The sequence below is a fragment of the Poecilia formosa genome, unplaced genomic scaffold, assembly GCF_000485575.1.
Source record: "Poecilia formosa unplaced genomic scaffold, Poecilia_formosa-5.1.2 Scaffold633, whole genome shotgun sequence".
NCBI lineage: Eukaryota > Metazoa > Chordata > Actinopteri > Cyprinodontiformes > Poeciliidae > Poecilia > Poecilia formosa.
Window position 1 is genome coordinate 27551 of NW_006800572.1, and position 20113 is coordinate 47663.

Below are 20113 nucleotides of genomic sequence, written 5' to 3' on the forward strand. Positions count from 1 at the left end.
CTATAAGAGATAGAAGAATGTAATTATGGAAAAATGTCATTATTTGTTGTTAAAAATAAAAACTAAGAAAGAAATGTCAATATAAATATTTTCTAAATGTATATAAAAAAAATTAATGCAAATATCACAGTGCATATTAAAGACCTTACTCTCATCCAGAACTCAAACACAATATATTTTCTTCAAACAATATCAGAAGCTCTGATAATAAAGCTACCTTACAGGTTAGTGGTGCACCAATAAACAGGTCCAAAATTTACTTAATTTTTGGAGGCCGGTCGATAATTGCATATGAAACCGACCAGTCACTGTCATTGTTAGCTGCCAGTGAAAAGAACAAAGCTACTGCAAGAAAAGTTACAGAGTTCATGGGATTGAACCAATTGTTTTTCAGCCTTTGAAGGCCAGAGTCAGAAACTTGACGTAAAACTTGAGCCTTCGATATAATGTGCCTTGTCGGTGATATTTTTCAGATATTGTATTACCTAAGTTGTTCCGCCAAGTTTTGAGACAATTCATGGTTTCCCCCAGAACACTTGCTAAGCACAGATCGGGGTGTTGAGATGGTCAACCAGCAGGCAACCATGTTTTTGTATTGAAAGATTTTAAGCTAACAAGGTAAAAAGTAATTTTATTTATATAGCACATTTTCACCAACAAGGCAATAGAAAGTGCTTTACAGGATTTAAAAGGAAATACAAACAAAATAAACCAAAGGAAAGAGCAAAAGAAGAAAAAGCTAATAATGTTGATCCAAAGTAAATAAACTAGATACTCCTATTCAGGGTTGGTTAGATAAGTATAAGTAAGTATCCTGTGGTCTAATTCCTTTTCACGGTTGGAAGAAAAGGAGTCTAAAAAGTAGTTGCTAAGGTAGTTCTAGATTCCAAGTTCTAATCCCTGTTTTGGGTTGCTAAATAAGTGTAAGTAAGTATTCCTTGGACTTCCTAAGTAAGTTCTAAATTTGTAAAAGTAATGAGTACTCCAAGTAATAATAAAAACTAAGTGTTCCTGTTTTGGAAGAATTTTTTCAAGATTCTAAGTTCGTTCTAATTCCTTTTATGGGTTGCAATAAAGCCCTTTTCGCACTGCAGCGTCCGGCCGGCCCGGCCTGGCTCGACCTGGTCCTATTGGTGCTGTGGCCCTGGTCGTTTTGCACTGAGCAGGATACGTCACGTAAATCGACCCGTTGCTAAAGCTACCGAGGCGATCTCCCCAGCGACTGCAGAACAGTTTTCTTCTCGAGTCTCCCGTCCCGCTTTTACTGTATGCGCTCATGAGCGTGAAAGCTGAGGGAAACATTTACTTCAGCTTTCAGTGATTCTTGAGAATAGAGACAAAATGGGTTTAAATTTTCCCAAATTTTTAAAAAATTATGCCTCAACCTTATGTATGCAAATATGACAAATAATGTTTTGGAAATGTAAAGACCCTAAGGTGCAGGCTCCCAGTTGCAACATTTTTTAAAAATTATATTTTTAATGGACCTGACCCAGAACTTTGTCATCACCATCTGACAAAAATAAATAAAAAATGATTTTTAATGACCCTATCAGTGATATTTTTACTCAAGTTTTACAGACAAATGATTCTCAAGAAACAAAAGAAATATTATTTAAAACAAAAAACACCATAAAGTCCATCTGACAGAGTTGACGCAGAACTGAAGGTGGTGACAAACTAGTAAGTAAAAAGAAAAACTAGGTCATGTGAAGTAATGCAATTTATATAAAATACATTAAAATGAATTAACTGCACATTTAAGTGAGATTTGCCGCTTCTTTTTTCCTAAGCTTTGAACCAGGGGTCACCAACACGGTGCCCGCGGGCCCCCGGTCGCCCGAGGGGACCTTGTCAGTCGCCTGTGAGCAAGTTCTAAAAATAGCCATTGTTAGGGAGCACTGCCAAAAAAATATTCAATTAAATGTTTTGTACCCACTTTTAAAAAAAGAAAAGAATAATATGATTTTTTTTATTATCTAACCCTCTTTACTACGTCTTGTAGTAGCGAGTCTATGGCGGTGGGTACGTCAAAGCTAAATGTCACTGGTCAGTTTATGTTTATTTGGCAGCTTGGCGCTTTTTCTGTAAGCTACAAATGAATGAGCAGAGTTTGATCCCACTCGTAGTTCTAACAGCAGTCATTTGGATCCCGGCTGAGCTTTATTCCTTGTGCGGTTCTGGCGGGTCACATCTGCCACCCTGAGCGTCTCAGACTGCGGGTTAAACAATTTAATCTAGTCCCCAAAAGAGTAAAGATTAAGCAAACAATGTTGCATCACTTTCTCCTCCTCTGGATGTCTGACACCACCTGAACCTGGGAATCAACATCCCCTTATTTCCATGGATCAGACGGGTAGGCTTCGCTTTCATGTCTATTATTTCACATCGTTTGTAAAAAAAAATAAAAAAGTCCGCTGCTTTTGTGGTTTAGGTTTGTGCTGGTTAGCTGCAGACAGTGATAGTTTTGTGCTACTCTCCAACCTGTCTGTCTAACTTTTTTTTTTTTTTTTTTTTTTTGACGGTTGACCCGTCAGCTTTTCAGTTCGCGAAACCACAAAAAGGCTAATAAACCGGCGACCGTCAGAACCACGCAGGGTAAAAAGCTCAGGCAGGATCTTCGGACAACGGGAGGAGCTCATTCATTTTTAGCTCACAGAAAAAGCACCAAATTAACAAAAGTAAACTGACCAATATGATTTAGCCTTTTGCGTGCCCACCCCCACAGACTCACACTGATGTGCGCTACGTACAAGATGTTTTGACACAAAATGTTTTTGTCTCCACAATTTTGTTAATAGTAAAGAGGGTTAGATAATAAAATATACAATAACTATTCTTTTCTTTTTTATTTAAAAGGAAAATCTCAAGGAACTCAAAGTGTAAACGGCTGTACAGCTGCAGCTGCAATAATCCATTCTGTCGGTCACTTGGAGGAAATTTAGAATCACACAGAAAAGCTCCAAAAGGGACTCAAACTTAAAACTCTGAACTAATAACTTCTGATCACATAATAGCAATTAACTATATCTGCCATGGTAAATCATTACTGACAGATATAGTGAGTAATCCCTTACATTAATATGATCATACCACATGTAATCAAATGCATTATTGTTATTAAGAGTGAGCTAAGAAAATGTATGTCTGTATCAAACAAGTAGCCCTTCGTGTTACTCTGTACCCATGAAGTAGCTCCCAGTCTCAAAAAGGTTGGTGACCCCTGCTTAGAACCATGCGGCTTATAGTTCGGTGCAGCTTATATGTGGATTTTTCTTCAACCACCAGGGGGCTCTTTAGCAGGAAGTGAATCATTGAAAGTCAAAATTGGAAATAAAAGAAGAAAGCGCCCATTAAAACAGAATTAGGTTTTATAGGGAATTGAAATTTGACAATGTTGTTGATCAGTTAAATAGCATTGAGGGGAAAAAGCTGATTTTTCGTTTTTTTTTTTAAATAATACTGGGATAATTATGAGAATTTGAGGTATAGATATTAGGATCCAGTAGATGGCAGTAGTGCAACAATAATGGATGCAAGCTGCCGTTGAAATCTAAAGAAGAAGAAGAAGAAAGCGCCCATTTTCATTTAGCACATGCTACTAGCAGACACGAAGGATCAGCACTTTTTCTGTTACAGTTACTGTTCGGAAACTACCGTAATCAGTTCAGTTAAATCTTGGCACCTTTTTCTTTTTCAACCGTAATAAATGTGATATTCAATCGACCTGTTATGACTCAAATTTTGGGTGTCCGCCCCTCTGCTGTGCGCTGCATCATTGTGGAAAACCTGGAGCGGCAGAGATATCCGAGGCTTATAGTCTGGAAAATACGGTATTTATTTCATAAATAGTGTTATTTCCTTGATTTTTTTCTGTGAAGAACCCAGAGAGGGTTATTTGATTGTGCTTTCTGGAAAACAATAAATTTTTACATTTAGGCACTCCTGCAATCATCAAACTTTTTCTGTTACAAACTGACTACGGCCCCCCACCAGAGAAGAGAAAAGTTATGTGGCCCTAACAGGAAAAAGTTTGGGGACCCCTGATCTAGGGCATCCAGGGGGAATTAACTGATTGAAAATTTTGTGGGGGGACCAAAAGGGATCCTTGAAATTACTGGCGATATGCGTGGAATACTTTCTCCTCCCGAAGCTACTGCCTAGTGGCTGGTTTGGAGCAAATGACGGCAAAGTGTGTGGGGAGTCTATGCACTGGGTTTTATTATCGAAATGGATCCCGTTTCTCTCTCAAAAGCTGGAAGAAAATTGGTATCAAGAGAGTTCCTGCCACTCCTAGATTATGTAAATGTTTTATATATGAATGCTTCAACCAAATGCCTTCAATCATTGAATAATGTCCATCATTGTGCTTTCAAGGTTTGAAACAGGTAGCAGGCATCTTACAAATAATTGTGAGTTGTATGCAAAAGCTAAATGGCCTGCTTTAAGCGTACGGAGAAACAATCACTTGGTGATCCTGATTTATAAAACTCTACTCGGCTTGGCTCAAACCTACTTAAATTCTCTCCTACAATAATCGGTTACTTCCTATATTTCATGCTCCAATAACATTTTTTGCATGTCCTCTGTGTTCGAACAGAAAAAGGGAAGCAAGCATTCAGTGTGATGGCTCCTCCAGCTCCAGTCTTATCAGAAGATGTGAGATCTGATTTAATTGGACTTATTTCTAGTGGTTCTTAAAAACATGTAACATGATTCCATCAACCAGTATCATTGCTTTTAAACAGTTTGTAATTTGTTTTAAACTTGTGCATATGTTGTAATTTGTTTTACTTTTGTGTAACCAGCTTGTGTGTTGCAGATTTCTTCCCAGGTCCCTCTTGAAAATGAGACCTTATTTATTATTGTTATAGGATAATTTTATAAACTACAGAAAAGTAATTGTTAGGGAGGCAGAAATATGAAACTTTGGAGAGTATAACAGCAAATACTCTCTGCTGTTATGAGAGTATTTACCAACATTTAATTTATCTTTTTTTATTTGATTACTCAATCATCTAAATACTTAATAGATTACCTAATTACTAAATAATCATTTAAAACTGCCCTAAAACATACACATTGGATCTAATAATGTCAAATTTATTTATATAGTACTTTTAAAAACATTTTATGTACAGCACTAAAGTGCTGTACATAAAATGAAAATAGAATAAGTTGATGAAAAGAGAAAGAGAAAATACAAAAATATATATATGAAAAAATAAGCATAATAATAAGAAAATAAAATAATAAAACATCACAACAGCAGAGTTACAGGAGCAGGGCTCAATTAAATGCCAAAGAATAAAAATGAGTTTTGAGAAGTGATTTAAAATGATCCAGGCTGTGGGCAGATCTAATCTGGAAAGGTAGATTATTCCAGAGAAAAGGAGCAGCAACGGAAAAAACCCGATCTCCTTTTCTCTTAAGTCGCGACCGAGGGACTTTCAGCAGCAACTGATTATTGCATTCAGTATTAATCATTATTTATTTGTGCCATTATTAATCTTTATTTATTAGTGTTTGTATAGTTAGATAAATATGTATTGATATTACTAAATAAATAAATTATGAACGGCTGTGTGCTTTGTAATATGCTCTTCATACATCGATATCAGAATATTCCATTCCTATTCTATTGTTTTAGCAACTAAGCATATTTAAATATGATGAACTATGTATTAAAAACATACTTAAAAATACAATTGTTTATAAATGTTGCTTTGATAGATGTTTGAATATGGTTTCCAGTAACAGAAAAGTGTGTTATGATCGATTAAATCCGCTGATACGTCATTGTGCTGCTAAACACATAACGCTGAGTGGAGTGGTGTACCGCTCCAAGATGGCCGCCCTAAATCTCGTCAGCGACAATAGGCGAGAGCGGTCCATGAGGGTCTATCCTTATATTATGTCTATGCTCTCACCGCTACCTGTAACATTCATGCAACACTAATTCTCTTGTTTTAATGTAAAATGCTCTGTACCTACTGCCATCTAGTGGTAAGAAAATTACATGATTACGCCGCTAGCCACTACTAACCATGGTTTCGTTCACACCGAGCTTAAGTGCAGCGGCTTTATTTCCCTCCTGTAGTGGCAGATCGACAGCCCTCAACTTAAAAGCTGCATCATATGAGTTTGAAAACATTTCTCCGTCATGCCTGCTGCTAGCATGTGGTTGTTCTAAATGAAAATTAACCCGTTCTTCTTTGATTTACAATTTTGACTCCTAATGATTCACTTCCTGCAAGAGAGCCCCCTGGTGGTTGAAGAAAAATACACAGAAAAGCCACACCGGGCTACAATCCGCGTGGTTCAAAGTTTAGGAAAAAAGTAGCAGCTTATAGTCCGAAAAATACGGTACCAAAGGTGAAATTGAATAATTTCCACGGCACACCTGACGATCACTCACGGCACACTAGTGTGAAAAGTGGTTGAAAAACACTGTTCTAGATCACTTGAAGATGCTGTATCAGGGATTTATCCATGCCTTTATACAATGAATTACAATAATCCAATTGCAATGTAATGAAGGCATGGATAATTCCTTCAAAATCCTTAGAACAAAAATAAGATTTCACCTGTGCTAAAATCCGCAGGAGATAAAAACTTGATTTAACAAGGGAACTAACTTGTTTGGCAAATTTTAAACAGCTATCAAAGATAACACCAAAATTCCTGGAAGAGAGTCTGACAAAATACAGCTAAAGAACCAAGTATTGAGTCTGGATTTTAAGTTCAAATGTTTTGACCAAATATGATTTGAATTTTGCTATGATGGAGGTGAAGAAAATGTATGTCCATCCCTGATCTAACTTCAGCTAAGCATTCTATTAATACCTATACAGTCATTTTTACGATTTAGCTGTTTTAGGGGCATATAAATCTGGCCGTTTTCCACAAAGCTAATAATCTGGCCAAATAAAAATAAGAAATTCTGAAAAATGACATTCAGCATCTTCTAAGCACAATTGAAAATCTGAAAATGAAGATTTCAGTGAACCAATACCAAAAGCTGGATGAAAAGATGAGAATTACAGCAGACTGTTTATGATTAACAAGTAATTTATTAAATAAAGTTCTGCCAGCTCAGTGACCTTCATTGACAACCACAATATATTTTGGGAGTGTCATCTCTTAAAACAGGACAGATTCACTCTTAATCAAGTTGGGAAATGGTTTTCCCTGCTAATCTCTTCAACACTGTTAATGCCAGGCCTCAAACCCAGGACAATATAAACAACGAGATCACTGTTCCAGCAAAGACTGTAGAAGGACAAGCACATAGCCAGCAAGCGCAAACAGTTTCCAAACAAACTGAAATGAACTTCAAGGCTTCACAGCTGGAAACAAAGTTATTGTGGGCTCCACATCCCTCACTCCTTCAATATCCTGGTAGATAAGACTGTTGCAAACTGACGAACAGCAGTCTCCCAAGATACCAACTGGAAACAGAGCTGAGGAGGGAGATTTCAACATCTGGTTTACATGCAAGTATCAGCTGATCACCGAGTCCCAAAAGTTAAGAAAATCGGCTGGCCAATAAATGCATCCTATACTGCATATAGGATACGATGCAAACAGCACTGTCAGAGATGCAATAAGTTTAGCACGTGTGTGAATAATCTAATCGTTGACTGTTGATTGCAGCGTGCCCACATTAACAGCAGAAATAGAGGACCCCAAAACCAAATTTCGCTAAGGACCCCATGCAGGCTTGGGCCGGCCCTGCCTCGGAGTTTGGGGTGTTTGAGTGGAAGAATGTGGAGTTTGTCCCTTAAGTTTCACGGTGTTACTTACTACTGAGTTTTTAGAAACCAATGTATGTCGCATTTACGGCCCCCGTTGAGAAATGGTTCCCAATTGTTCATTAAAACACTGATATGAAATGTGGGATAGTAGTAACATGACGAAAATCAGCCACAATGTAAGTGACAACAACCCAAAGCCTAGGGGTTGGAGTGAGAACTTACTTGAAGGTAAGGATGCACAAAGGTCGGTAGGACTTGTGGCTAGTGTTGTCCGCCATCCTTTTCCCCCAGAAATCGTTCCTGAAGATGTTCCGCAAACTGGAGCCCGGTCGGACATCCGGATTGTTGACGATAGCCCACACATCATCGTGCACTAACTCCCCGTAGAGAGAGTTGCTGTAGCACAGCGAGCACAGAAGGAACAGCGCAACGTAGCAAGCTGCAGCCCACGCCACTTCCAACTGGAGAAGCAGCCGCCCCTTCTGGTGGCCTTTCGTCTCTCGCCCCGAAACAGTCATGTCGGGCCTGGTTTCCACCGCGGCACCGCTTGGCTGAGGTGAAAGTCAAACACGCCAGAAAATACAACCATACCGTCGGGCAGGCAGCGGCTGAGTTTGCCGAGGTCAGACAGTGTGGATGTGTTGTGCTGCCTTCAGGTTCAGTCCGAAAGTATAGGCAATTTGGAACATTAGCTCCGGCATGCGCTGCATACTCTTCTTCTTCTTCTTCTTTTTGTTTTATGGCGGTTGGCAAACAACTTTCAGGTCGCTGCATACTCCTACTAGAAAATGTAAAACTTACTCCTTTCAGTTTTTCCTGAATTAAATTTCAGCGATTTCACTGACTGGCTGTTCTCATTTTAGTTATGTAAAGTAATTATTTATGGTTTTAATTTCATGTATTTGTTCAATAACCCACTGATCCCAATATCGGCGTTTCTTGTTTATTATTATTACATGTGTTCATTTCTTATTCAGAGAAATGCTGATAAAACGCGTTGGAAGACAAAACTTTGTTTTAAGGTAATACTAATACTAATACACAATAGCCTAAAGCAACGTTGATTTTGCTGTATAAATGAACCAACACAACATTCCCACTTGCCCTATAGCTATACTTGGATGAGAGCTGGATGGAAGCTGTGTATAAGTGACAGTGTTAATTCTGCGAGCCAAAGTGGAGCACTTGAATGCGACATCTTCATTGAGCTCGCGACTGTCTTACGCATGCGCAAATATATGCTACCTCTGGCCTTGGGAACTGCAGCAGGTGCAGAGAAGTCTGTGCATACCAAGGGCGAGGGCTGAGAGCAGGCAGTGTGAGCGCCACCAACTTATCGACTTCACATGAGCAGCAACACAGCAGAACAAATAATAAGCCTCTGTTTCTAAACGCTGGAGTACGAAGCCCTCGAGGGGACATGAGGATTTAGAATGTGTTTCACTTAGTGATAAAGTAGCTAAAATAAATGGGCTTTTCAATATTCTAATTTACTGAATGGGTCTGTACTGCAAATAACTGAAGGAACAAATACATAGAGCCACATGCATCCCTATAAAAATAAGTTACATTTACTTTAATAGAATTAGCTTTAGATTTTTCAGTGAAAAGTTTATTTATTTCAGTCACGCAATTCACTAAGTGGAACACGTTATGGATAAAATAAAATACACAGACTTATGTTTATTAGCTTCTGTTAGTCATAATAATTTTCATCTTCCAGAACATAAAAAAACGTGACAATTTTTTTGAAAGAGTAGAGTATTACATCTGACAATTAAATATTTAAATATAGAAATGTAATCCTTTTTTATTAAGGGAAAAAGTTATCCAAACCAACATGACCCTTTGCAAGAATTTGGCCCACTGAATCTATAGTTATCCCAGCCATAGCTGGCAAAAAGTTTGCACAAATTGGGAATGAGTCTTTTACCACCGAGGATTTTTATGCACTCTCCTTTTCTGCAAAATTCTTGATTCCATTAAACATGGTAAACTGTCCAGGTTTTAAGGAAGCAAAGCATAAAAAAATCAAACTATCGCCATGTTTTATTTTAAGTGTGATGTTCTCACAAAAGTGTACTGCTTACAAAGTTGGCCTTCTAATCCCTTAAGAACATTTCTAAGATCAAAGGATTAAAGTCCCAAAAATCTAGAGGAACTCATCTATGTGTTTATCTTTAGCAGATTTGATTACTTCAACAGTGTCTTCACAGATCTGCAGCTAGCGTCCTAACTAAAACGAAGTAAAGAATAGACTTTAAAATAGTGTTGTTAGTTTATAAATCACGGAATGGCTTAGCACCAAAATACAATGTTGTAAAAACCTTCCAGACCACTCAGGTCTTCTGGTTCAAGTCTACTCTGCATCCACAGAACCAAACAAGGATAAGCAGCATTCAGTTTTTATGCCCCATGAATCTGGAACAAGCTGATTAATATTATCTGGAAGTGATCAATGTATTTGTTGCATGTTTGATTATGGCTATTCTTCACAATATCACATTCTGACAAAATCTAATATTTATTGCTCGTTTCATAATTGGTTACTATATTATATTTTTATTGTGTAAAGCACTTTGAACTGCCATGTTGCTGAAATATGAAGTCAAAGATATACTTGACTTCACTGAAGAACATAATATTCACAGCTGTGAATATGGAAGGGTAGGAAGTCATAAGGAGGAAGGAGGCCCAAAACGTTTACCCCAAGTCATGCAGTTCAAAGGCATTGCTGACAAATATTTAATGGTTTAATATTAACAACACAAAGTTCTCTCATATTAATGTCAAATGACCACCAACATGCATAGAGCTTTGGAACCTACGTCACTGCATGTGATGTTTATGTCTGGTGCAGTCGCTCGGCGCCATCTTTGTTGGCCACAGACCAAAACAAACTAGTCAGAACACCGGTGTTTTCTTTATGTTACCCACTGCAGTGAAGTTGTCTTCAAGTTGGATACTGCACAGCAAATTCAAAAGTGTTAAATGTTTTGGTGTTAGTAGACTTTTTGCAAAAGCAGAGTTAATTTTACTCTAGTAGAGTCACATTCTGTTTATGTAACTCTGGGGTGTATATTATTAGTAGTTAAAATCCAGTGTTAAAACAAAGTGTTTCCTTATCAAATCTAGAGGTGTTAAAATGGAATCAATAACTCTTGACTTCTTAACTCTGAACTCCACCAGCGGCTCTAAAACTGAAGGAGTTAATTCACTGCCTCCGCCCCAGAATCACAGATTCCCACCGAAGCAACAGAAGCCAAGTCATTTCAGGACTATTTACTCTCCACATGTCTGAGTTATTTACTGCACTCGGTAAGTCATTTTTTTCTGAGATGGTTTATAACTATTATTTTGAGTTGAGCTCAACCTGTATGATAGACGTCACGTTCGCCACACGGCTCGGTGTTAGCATATTTAGCTTAGCATGCCGAATGTTAGCGGAGTATTTGTTGGAAAAATATCGAGCCGGTGAACATTTAATCAAATTATTGGCTAACTTGAACAGATCCGTAATAATCTGGAGTATGTTTTTCATTATATTGAACGTTTACATTCATATTGGTCAGATTTATCAACCTTTCTGATCGATTTTTTTCCTTTGAAAAAATGTAATAGACTTTTACTTTGAGAGCATTAATCCCACTGTTGTGTCGTCTTAAATACGTTTTGCAGCATGTTTTAATCCTTTTATTGCCTTTTTGTATATATTAGAACCAGTTTGGTTGCGGATGAATCTCCAGTCTCAGCCTAACCTCCCCCTCCTGATCCCTCCATGGATTCTTCGAAGATTCAAGCTCCAAAAATGATTATGTAAGTGTTAATATTTCTGAAACTCCACATTTCTGTAATGGAGGCTTGTTGTTAGAGTTGTAAAAATGTATTCCTTCGCTCCATTTCTCATTGTTATGGTTTTTGTTTGTTATGGTCCAGAGACCGACACTGGCTGTAGTACTCAGAGACTGAAGACGGTCCGATGCAGTAGAGGAGCTTGTTGGTGTCTCCGGCCAAACTTCACGAACAGCCCAACAACCTGAAGACAATCTGTTAGTGATGGACATCTCTCTGGTGGAGTGCAGAGAGGATCTGTCTCTTATTAACAGAAACTGGATAAGAAATGATGGATCTGAATATCAGGTTGGTCTGTTATGTACTGTAATATCTGGCAATCCACCAGTTAAAAGAAAATGTACTCTATCATATTACATGAACTGCATGCATTGATACAGGCTTTACTTTCTCCACCTTGTACTTTGAACAATTTCATGCATATTGTATTGAAGAAAAATGTATTAAGCATGCTGCATTTTGTATTGCACTGCTGATGTCAGACCTTTTAAAAAGCAATATGTGAATGAAAGTGACATGTGAAACATGCATATTATTCCACAGTGTAATATGTTTTGTAATTATGGTGCATATTTTTAAATAAATGCATTTGAGAAAATCATTGCCTCTTTATTAAATGTTTATTTTCCAAAGAATTTTTAAAAGTTCAAACAATAAAATACCTATTTAATATTAATTACAAATAACTCTTCTGAAGTTAAAAAAAAACTCTGTGAGAGTTAATATTAAGATCTAACACTGAATTAGTGTTAGTAAGTGTTAAATGATTAACTCCAGCAGATTTGATATCTGACACTTTATAAGAGTTAAGGTACCAACTCTCCAAAAAGAGTTAAATTAACACTTTCTGGTGTGGACCCATATAGACACTTTAAAAGTGTTGAAATCAAATCTGACAGTGTTGATCTGGGTAGGGTTAGGGTTAGGGTTAGGGTTAGCAAATCCAGGCCTCCTGGATTTGCTGTGTGGATATTCGCGCTCCCTGGAGTAAGGGGCGTTTAGCTCAAGGTTGATCCGATTTATGAATTTCGGCCAGCTGTTCTCTACCGCTCCCTCCTCAAGCTCTTGGAGGTTCACATAGGGACCATCAATTTCTGAACCAAACCCTCCTGTAAATAAATGCTTTGTCTTGTGGATACAAAAAAGTGGTCATTCATGCTATTACATGAGGCACACTATCCTCTATTAAAATTTTAAGTCATATTCAATAATTTAAATAATTTTAATATTAAATGTTTTCTTCAATAGCTTCCAAATTGTGAGCCATTAACTCAAAATCTGTGTGAAATTGTTCTACTAGACTGTATAGATGAGGCACACTCATCTTTATTACATTTTAACACTTTTTATATTTTTTTTTAGCAATTTCTGTAGTCAAAATTTAGTATTTTTCTTCAATAGCTTCTAGGTTATGTGACCTATTAACTCAAAATGTGTGTTAAATTATTCTACTAAACTATTAAGATTAGGCATATTTTTATTCCATTTTGACCCCTTTTTATTTCTTAACCAAAATTATATTAAATAAAAATATTCATAAAATGAATTACCTCAGATGATCACCACATTTGTTGAGTCTGGATGGCTGGCTGGATAATACCAGGAACAGTCATGTGTTCATCCTCCTCAGTCCCTTCAAGAGCATGTGTAAATGCAGTGGTCAGTCCATGAAACAACAACTGGATACTCTTCAACAGCGGATGACCGAGTTGGGAGTACTGTAAACGTTCCGGTGGTCTTCTTGCTCGGGTTGACCTCCGCAAAGATGGTTCTGATTCGGGACTCGATGGTTCTGTTACGGAGCTTGATTATTCTGTTTCGGGACTTGATGATTCTGTTTCAGGGCTTGATGGTTCTGTTTGAACAATTAAGTCCACTTCTGGTTCCATATTATTGGTGGAGGGCTCTGGAGTGACAGGCTCAGGAACAGGACCTCCCTCAGCAGCAGGATCTCCAGCAGCATCTCCTGGAGAATCATTAGTTTTTGAACTGATGTTTACCGCCTCTCTGTCCACAGGTTGAAGTTTCCTTGGTTCCTCTGTAACAACTGGGAGCTCCTGTTCCAAATCCTCTTCTGCAGCAGAGGATGGGGGCTGATCAGAAACTTCAGGTAGGTCTGCAGGTGGAACAAGTTGCTGGATAAGAGGTGATGGTGAATTAACAACAGTGATGAATTTCACAGGCTTGAAGGAAGAAGGATCATACAAAGGTGAGATGATCTCATCTTCTGATGCATCTTCATTGTCAGGGTCAGGTAAGTTCACAGGCAGGTGCTTTTTCCTCTTCACAGGTAAGTTTTTTACAGGGCTTTGTTAAACTAGGTAATTACAAGGCAACAAAAGATCACGATGGAGTGTTCTGAGAGGTTTATCCTGGTTCTCTGGTTTTACAGTATAAACAGGGAGGTTGCCGGCCCTGTTCACCACTACATATATGTCAGGTTCCCATTTGTCAGCCAATTTGTGCTTTCCTCTCAGTCGGACGTTTCTAACAAGGACCCTGTCTCCTACGGCAAGTTCGGAAATGGTGATATGCCAATCAAAAGAGGTCTTGTTGCGGGACATCACCTTCTCTGAGTTCTCCGCAGCCAACTGATAGCTGTCTTGCAGGTGCGTTTTCAATCTTTGGACATATTGCAGGCAAGAGGTGGAGGTGTCCTCTTCCAGTGGTAACCCAAAAGCCACATCTATGGGAAGATGAGGTTGGCGACCAAACATTAGTTCGTATGGAGAAAAGCCAGTGACATCATTCTTAGTGCAATTGTATGTGTGAACAAGTGGTTTTACAACATCTTTCCATTGAGATTTATTCTGCTCACTTAATGTCCCTAGCATGTTAAGCAACGTGCGATTGAATCTTTCCACAGGGTTACCTCTGGGGTGATAAGGAGTTGTCCTTCCTTTATGGATGCCAGCAATATCACAAAGTTCTTTGATGGTACGGGACTCAAAATCCGGTCCTTGGTCACTGTGTAGCCTCCCTGGAATGTCATAGTGGACAAAAAATTTTCCCTCAAGCATTTAGCAGCAGTTCAAGCTTTCTGATTTGGTGTTGGAACTGCGACAGCATATTTTTTGAAGTGATCTGTAATCACAAGAATATCTCTCACTCTGCGGTCTGGCTCCAGAGACAGGAAGTCCATGCACACTAGCTCTAGAGGTCTTGAAGTCTTGATGTTAACAAGAGGTGCAGCCCGTTCTGGTAAGGTTTTCCTTTTTACACATCGTTCACAGGTCTTGATTTTGTTGTAAACGTCAGTGGACATTCGTGGCCAAAAAAACCGGGACCGAATCAAGTCCAATGTCTTCTCGATCCCAAGGTGGCCCATATGATCATGAAGCTGAACCATCACCATATGCCGACACTCCTCTGGTAACACTAGCTGATAGGCAACACTACTTCCCACTTGCCATCTCCTAAGAAGAAGGTTGTTACGGAGCTCCAGTTTATTTACTTCTCTCAACAGGAGTGGCAGATCTGGAAGTTCACATCTCTCAGCGATGGTGGTGGAGATTCCCCTCTCTCAAGCTGAGCAATCACATGTTGGATGATGGGATCAGCTTGCTGTTTGGCAGCAAGATCAGCAGTGGAGAACCGAGGGAGAACAGAGGTGGCAAATTGGGTGTCATTTGTGTAACTGTCAGGTAGGCTTTCCACATGGGCAGACAAAGAGAAAACAAGGGCATGGTCATTGCTTGAGCTGAGCACCAGTTGGCGGTCACAGATGGCTTCAACAATGTGCTGGTCAATCGAGGTGCAACCTGGTTCCTCGAGATGATGTTGAACGGACTTTAACACTCTCTCCCTTTCTTTGCAGGATTTAAGATCATCAGGCATTTCAGGATGTGGTCATCGGGACAGCCCATAAGCATCAGCATTCTGTTTTCCTGCTCTGTAAACAATCTTGAAGGTAAATGTGGACAGAGCAGAGAGCCATCTATAAACTTGTAGCATCAAGCTTAGCTGATGTCAAAAGGTAGGTCAGCGGATTGCTGTCTGTGACCACAGTGAATTGTGTGCCATATAGGTAGTCATTAAACTTCCCAGTAACTGCCCATTTAAGTGCCAGAAATTCTAATTTATGTGCTGGGTAGTTTTATTCACTTCTGGACAGACCTCTACTTGCATAAGCTACAACTCGATTTTTGCCATCATTTTCTTGATATAGTACTGCTCCAAGGCCTGCAGAACTGGCATCAGTATGGAGAGTGTATGGCTTGCGAGGATCTGCAAATACAAGTACAGGAGAAGTAGTACGTTTTTCAATAATGGTTTTAAATGCATGCTGACAGGATTCAGTCCAACGTTCAGCAAAAGGCTCTTTTGGGTTGAAATAGTTCTGGGGTTTCAACATAGGTTTTAGTTTCTTTCGGCTAGGTGGATAGCCGGCAGTAAGGTCATGTAGCGGCTTGACAATTGTAGAATAGTCCTTCACAAATTGCCGATAATATCCTGCAAATCCCAGGAACGATCTCAGTTCCTTCAAGTTCGTTGGCACTGGCCAAGATGCAATGGTGGAAATTTTATCAGGATCCGTCTCCACACCGTCCTTGGACACCACATGGCCAAGATACTTCACTGAAGTTGGGAAGAACACACATTTTTCACTGGACAGTTTTAGCCCAAAGTCCTTTAATTTGTTTAGGACTTTCATCAATCTTTCTTCATGTTCTTCAAGAGTTGGTGCAAAGATGATCAAATCATCAATAAAAACCAGAACTTCTTTCAGATGGAGCTCACCCATACATTTTTCTATGAGTCGTTGAAAGGTGCTTGGAGCATTGGTCACTCCCTGTGGCATGCGATTAAAATCCCAGAAGCCTAAAGGACAAACAAAGGCTGTTTTGTTCTTGTCAGCTTCCTCCATTTCTATCTGGTAATACCCAGATTTTAGATCCAGCACAGAGAACCATTTAGAGCAGGGGTGCCCAAGTCCAGTCCTCGAGAGCTACCATCCTGCAACTTTCAGATGCATCCCTGTTTCAACACACCTGAATCAAATGAATGGCTCGTTATCAGGCCTCTGTAGAGCTGATCCCGGTCTGTTGGAGTAAGGATACTTCTAAAACTTGCAGGATGGTAGCTCTCGAGGACTGGACTTGGGCACCCCTGATGTAGAGCCTGCCAGTGGGGTGAATGCATTTTCTAGCTTTGGAAGTGCATAAGCCTCTTTAATGGTTTGTATGTTAAGTTTCCGATAATCGATACAGAGGCGTACAGAGCCATTTTTCTTACGCACCACCACAATGGGTGAAGCAAATGGAGATTCTGATTCACGGATTATTCCAGACTCAAGCAGTTCTTGAAGATGTTTTCTCACAGCATCAACATCCTGTGGATGTATAGGGCGTGGTCTTTGTTTGAACGGTGTAGGGTCAGACAATTTTATTTGATGTTTCACCTTGTCTGTACGACCAAAATCAAGGTCATGTTTGGCAAAGACCTCTGGTATGCTGTTGAGCTTTGAAATGATCCGACTTTTCCATTCTGATGTTAGAGGCGATTCTCCAAAATTGTATTGAAGCTGAGGTGTTAATGGTTCTGCAGGCTTGTCATGGACTTTGACACTGTGCTCTTTGGAGATAACAGACTCTAATGCAGCAATCTCTGCAATGGCTGCTCTCGCGGGGATGATAATTGGATGGTCTGACTCATTAGTTACTACAACTGGCAGGTGACAAGGCTGATGTTGAGGTATGTTAATGAGACAGGCTTTAACCATAAGTCCCCCAGGCAGACAGGAAGAGGTTGGGTGTTCAACAACAACCACCTTCTCTTCCCTCAATAACCGTGTGGTCAAATATCCCTCAAGGACAACAGTTTGGCAAGACAATATGGTTTGTGGTTGGTCAGGCTGCAGAGTTAAAACAACTGGATGTTCAGGTGAGTTTTGAACATGCCTGTTCTGCAGGATCTTCAAGACAGCTTGATACCCAAAGGCAGTGGGTTTAAAAGTAGTAGACTGGCTCTCAAGGTGCTTCTTGTAGGAAATGTCAAGTGTATTTGTGCCTACTAGTAAAAGTGGATGTGTGGTTTTGGTGTCTGGGACTACCAAAGCTAGGGTGTCCACTTCAATTGGTGAGCCAAGAAATTCAGGTGGAAAAGTCAAATTTAATTCAATGTACCCAAGGTATGGTACATTTTGGCCATTGGCGCCCTCAACTTCCAACAGATTGTTCAGAGACATAATTTCATGGTCAAAGAGGTGGGTATTATAAAATGAATTTGGTACTGTAGTGACTTGCGACCCGATGTCAAGAAGGCAGCTGAAGTTGGTTCCCTTTATTTGGATTTGGCCCATACTCTTTGTACTGATTAGACCCTTAAGTAATACAAAATGTGATTCAGAGTGGGTTTCGGGACAGCTGATGGTGGCAGCTCCTGGGTGTCCCTCAGCAGGAACTGCATTTCATTTAACTGCTGACTTGACTTTTTCTCATCCCACGCTTATTGTTTCTGATGAAGCTGTTTCTTCTTTTGTTCCACAAGGCTTGGATTTGCTTTGTTGCTACATTGGGAAGACATATGACCATTCTCACCACAGTTAAAACAGTACCCTGGCTTTGGTCTTCCAGCGGTCTGAGGTGAGGTGTTGCTCACGGTAGCTACACCTAGTTCGCGGTCTGAGGTGTTGGCTTAGACTTGGTCTGTCGTAGTTCTGATTTTACATTAACAGGTGTCTTTCTGGACATGAAGGAAGACATCTGCCGTTGGAGTTGTTGAATCTGCTCTTTTAGTTATTTCAGTTCTTCATTAACTGTGTCATGACCACAAGAGCAGGTACTCTGAGACTGAATGGTCACTTTTTGTTTAGATGAATGAATGTGCTTTCTCATTAGGGATTCTTTAGCAATTTGTCTGTCCTCTTCTGTCCGGAGTGACAACAAAAGTTCAGAAAATGGGGGAGGATTGCTTTTTTTCTCCTCAAGCTGCAACTTGGAGATGACTGAGTTTACTGTTTAAGTAAATGTGTGTCTTTGTCTCTTGGTAATATTCCTCCTTTCTTTATTACTGTGCTGAGGGTAAGCTGCAATCGCTGGAGATAGGAAGATGGCCGCTCTCCAGGGTTCTGAAAAATGTTTAAAAACTGAGCAAAAAGCTCCTCTCCATCCTGTACTGTCTGAAAAGCTGAATCAAGGACTTGAAGAAGAGTGGAAGGTGGTGCACCAGGGCTCAAACATTTAATTAAATCTGCAGCTGGTGACAACAAACTTTCAACAATTCGCCGATTAACATGCAACCTGGAAAGGCTGGGATCAGCTGGGATCAGCAAGTAACAGTAACAAATCATCATGACTCATGGCGATCTCAAATCGCCATGAGTCATAGTCCGCTTCATTGCTTGGTTTAGGAATTTTTCCTGAAAATGAGCGGAGTCTAAGTGAAGATGTGGAAAAGTCACTATTTTTTACAACATGCTCCACCACAACTCTTTGAACGTCCTGTGGAATAAGGTCATTCCTCGACAAAGGAACCCTCTGGGTTGGTGGTATACGGGAGTGACTGGGTCCAGGTGGTGCTCCCTGCTGATCAGTGGACGAATGGGTTGGAGGGGCTAAAGAGGCTTGAGGCACAGTTGGTAACATCTGCTGATTTTGCACAGATTGTGCTAAGGTGAGGATGCTTTCTTTTTTTCTTCCTCTTCTTCACCACCACCATCATCATCTCCATCATCACCACCATCATCATCATCTGAATCATCACCACCATCATCATCATCATCTCCATCATCACCTCCTGTTGTCTCCAAATGTATACTGATTTGATCCATCACACCTTTCAGGACCTCCTCAAACTGTTTTCCACTTCATTTAGCCATGTTCTTCAGCTCATCAATGTAGTCCATGGGAAGGCTGCTGCTCCTCACTAAAGCTGCATACTCTGAAGCGAGAGATGCAACACGAAATATTGCATCTACTGTGGTTCGGGAAGGGTAATCATATGGGAAAAGGGGTTGTAATGCATTTAATGTAGAATCTTCTTCAAACTCGACAATCAGGTTTTTATAAAATATATTTTGTGGATCACTGACATGGCAAACCTCACAGCTCTGAGTGCCAGTAACTAACAGATCGTTGCATGTTTAAACCCAGCTGAATAACAACATCCATTTTTCCTTTTGTTAATGATAACACGTCCAAAATAAAAGCACTGTAGAATTATTCAATTATTCACCCACTACAAGACTCCTGGCTGGCTCGCCAAATGTAATGCTCTTTTTAAATGCGCAGGTCTGACTGCAAGGTTTAGTGTTAACCACTTTGTAGAATCAGAAGTAGGTACGGCATGTAGTCATGATTGGGGTGGATAATTGATGCAACTGATGCAAAGAGGTTTGTTTTTATTGCTATTTATTGCAGTGGCAATAATAATAATAATAATAAGAACAAAACAAAAATAAATTGAGGAGGGAAAAAAACGGAGCAATCAAAAAAAAAAACCAAAAAAAAATCAGTGATACTTCAAATCCCAATAGAGTCCAAAGGAAGTCCACGAACAAAGGG

The 20113-nt window shown here is 39.6% G+C and overlaps 1 protein-coding gene across 1 annotated transcript in view; it reads right to left on the minus strand.

Moving 5' to 3' along the window:
* The window catches only part of LOC103130411 (transmembrane and TPR repeat-containing protein 1-like), a 19542-nt gene extending 11094 nt beyond the window's left edge, over positions 1-8448 (minus strand). Inside the window, exon 1 of the mRNA XM_007541793.2 lies at positions 7980-8448. Within this exon, the coding sequence (XP_007541855.1) occupies positions 7980-8275 (296 nt within the window). The 5' untranslated portion in view covers positions 8276-8448. The remainder of the gene's footprint in view (positions 1-7979) is intronic.
* Positions 8449-20113: the final 11665 nt, after the last annotated feature.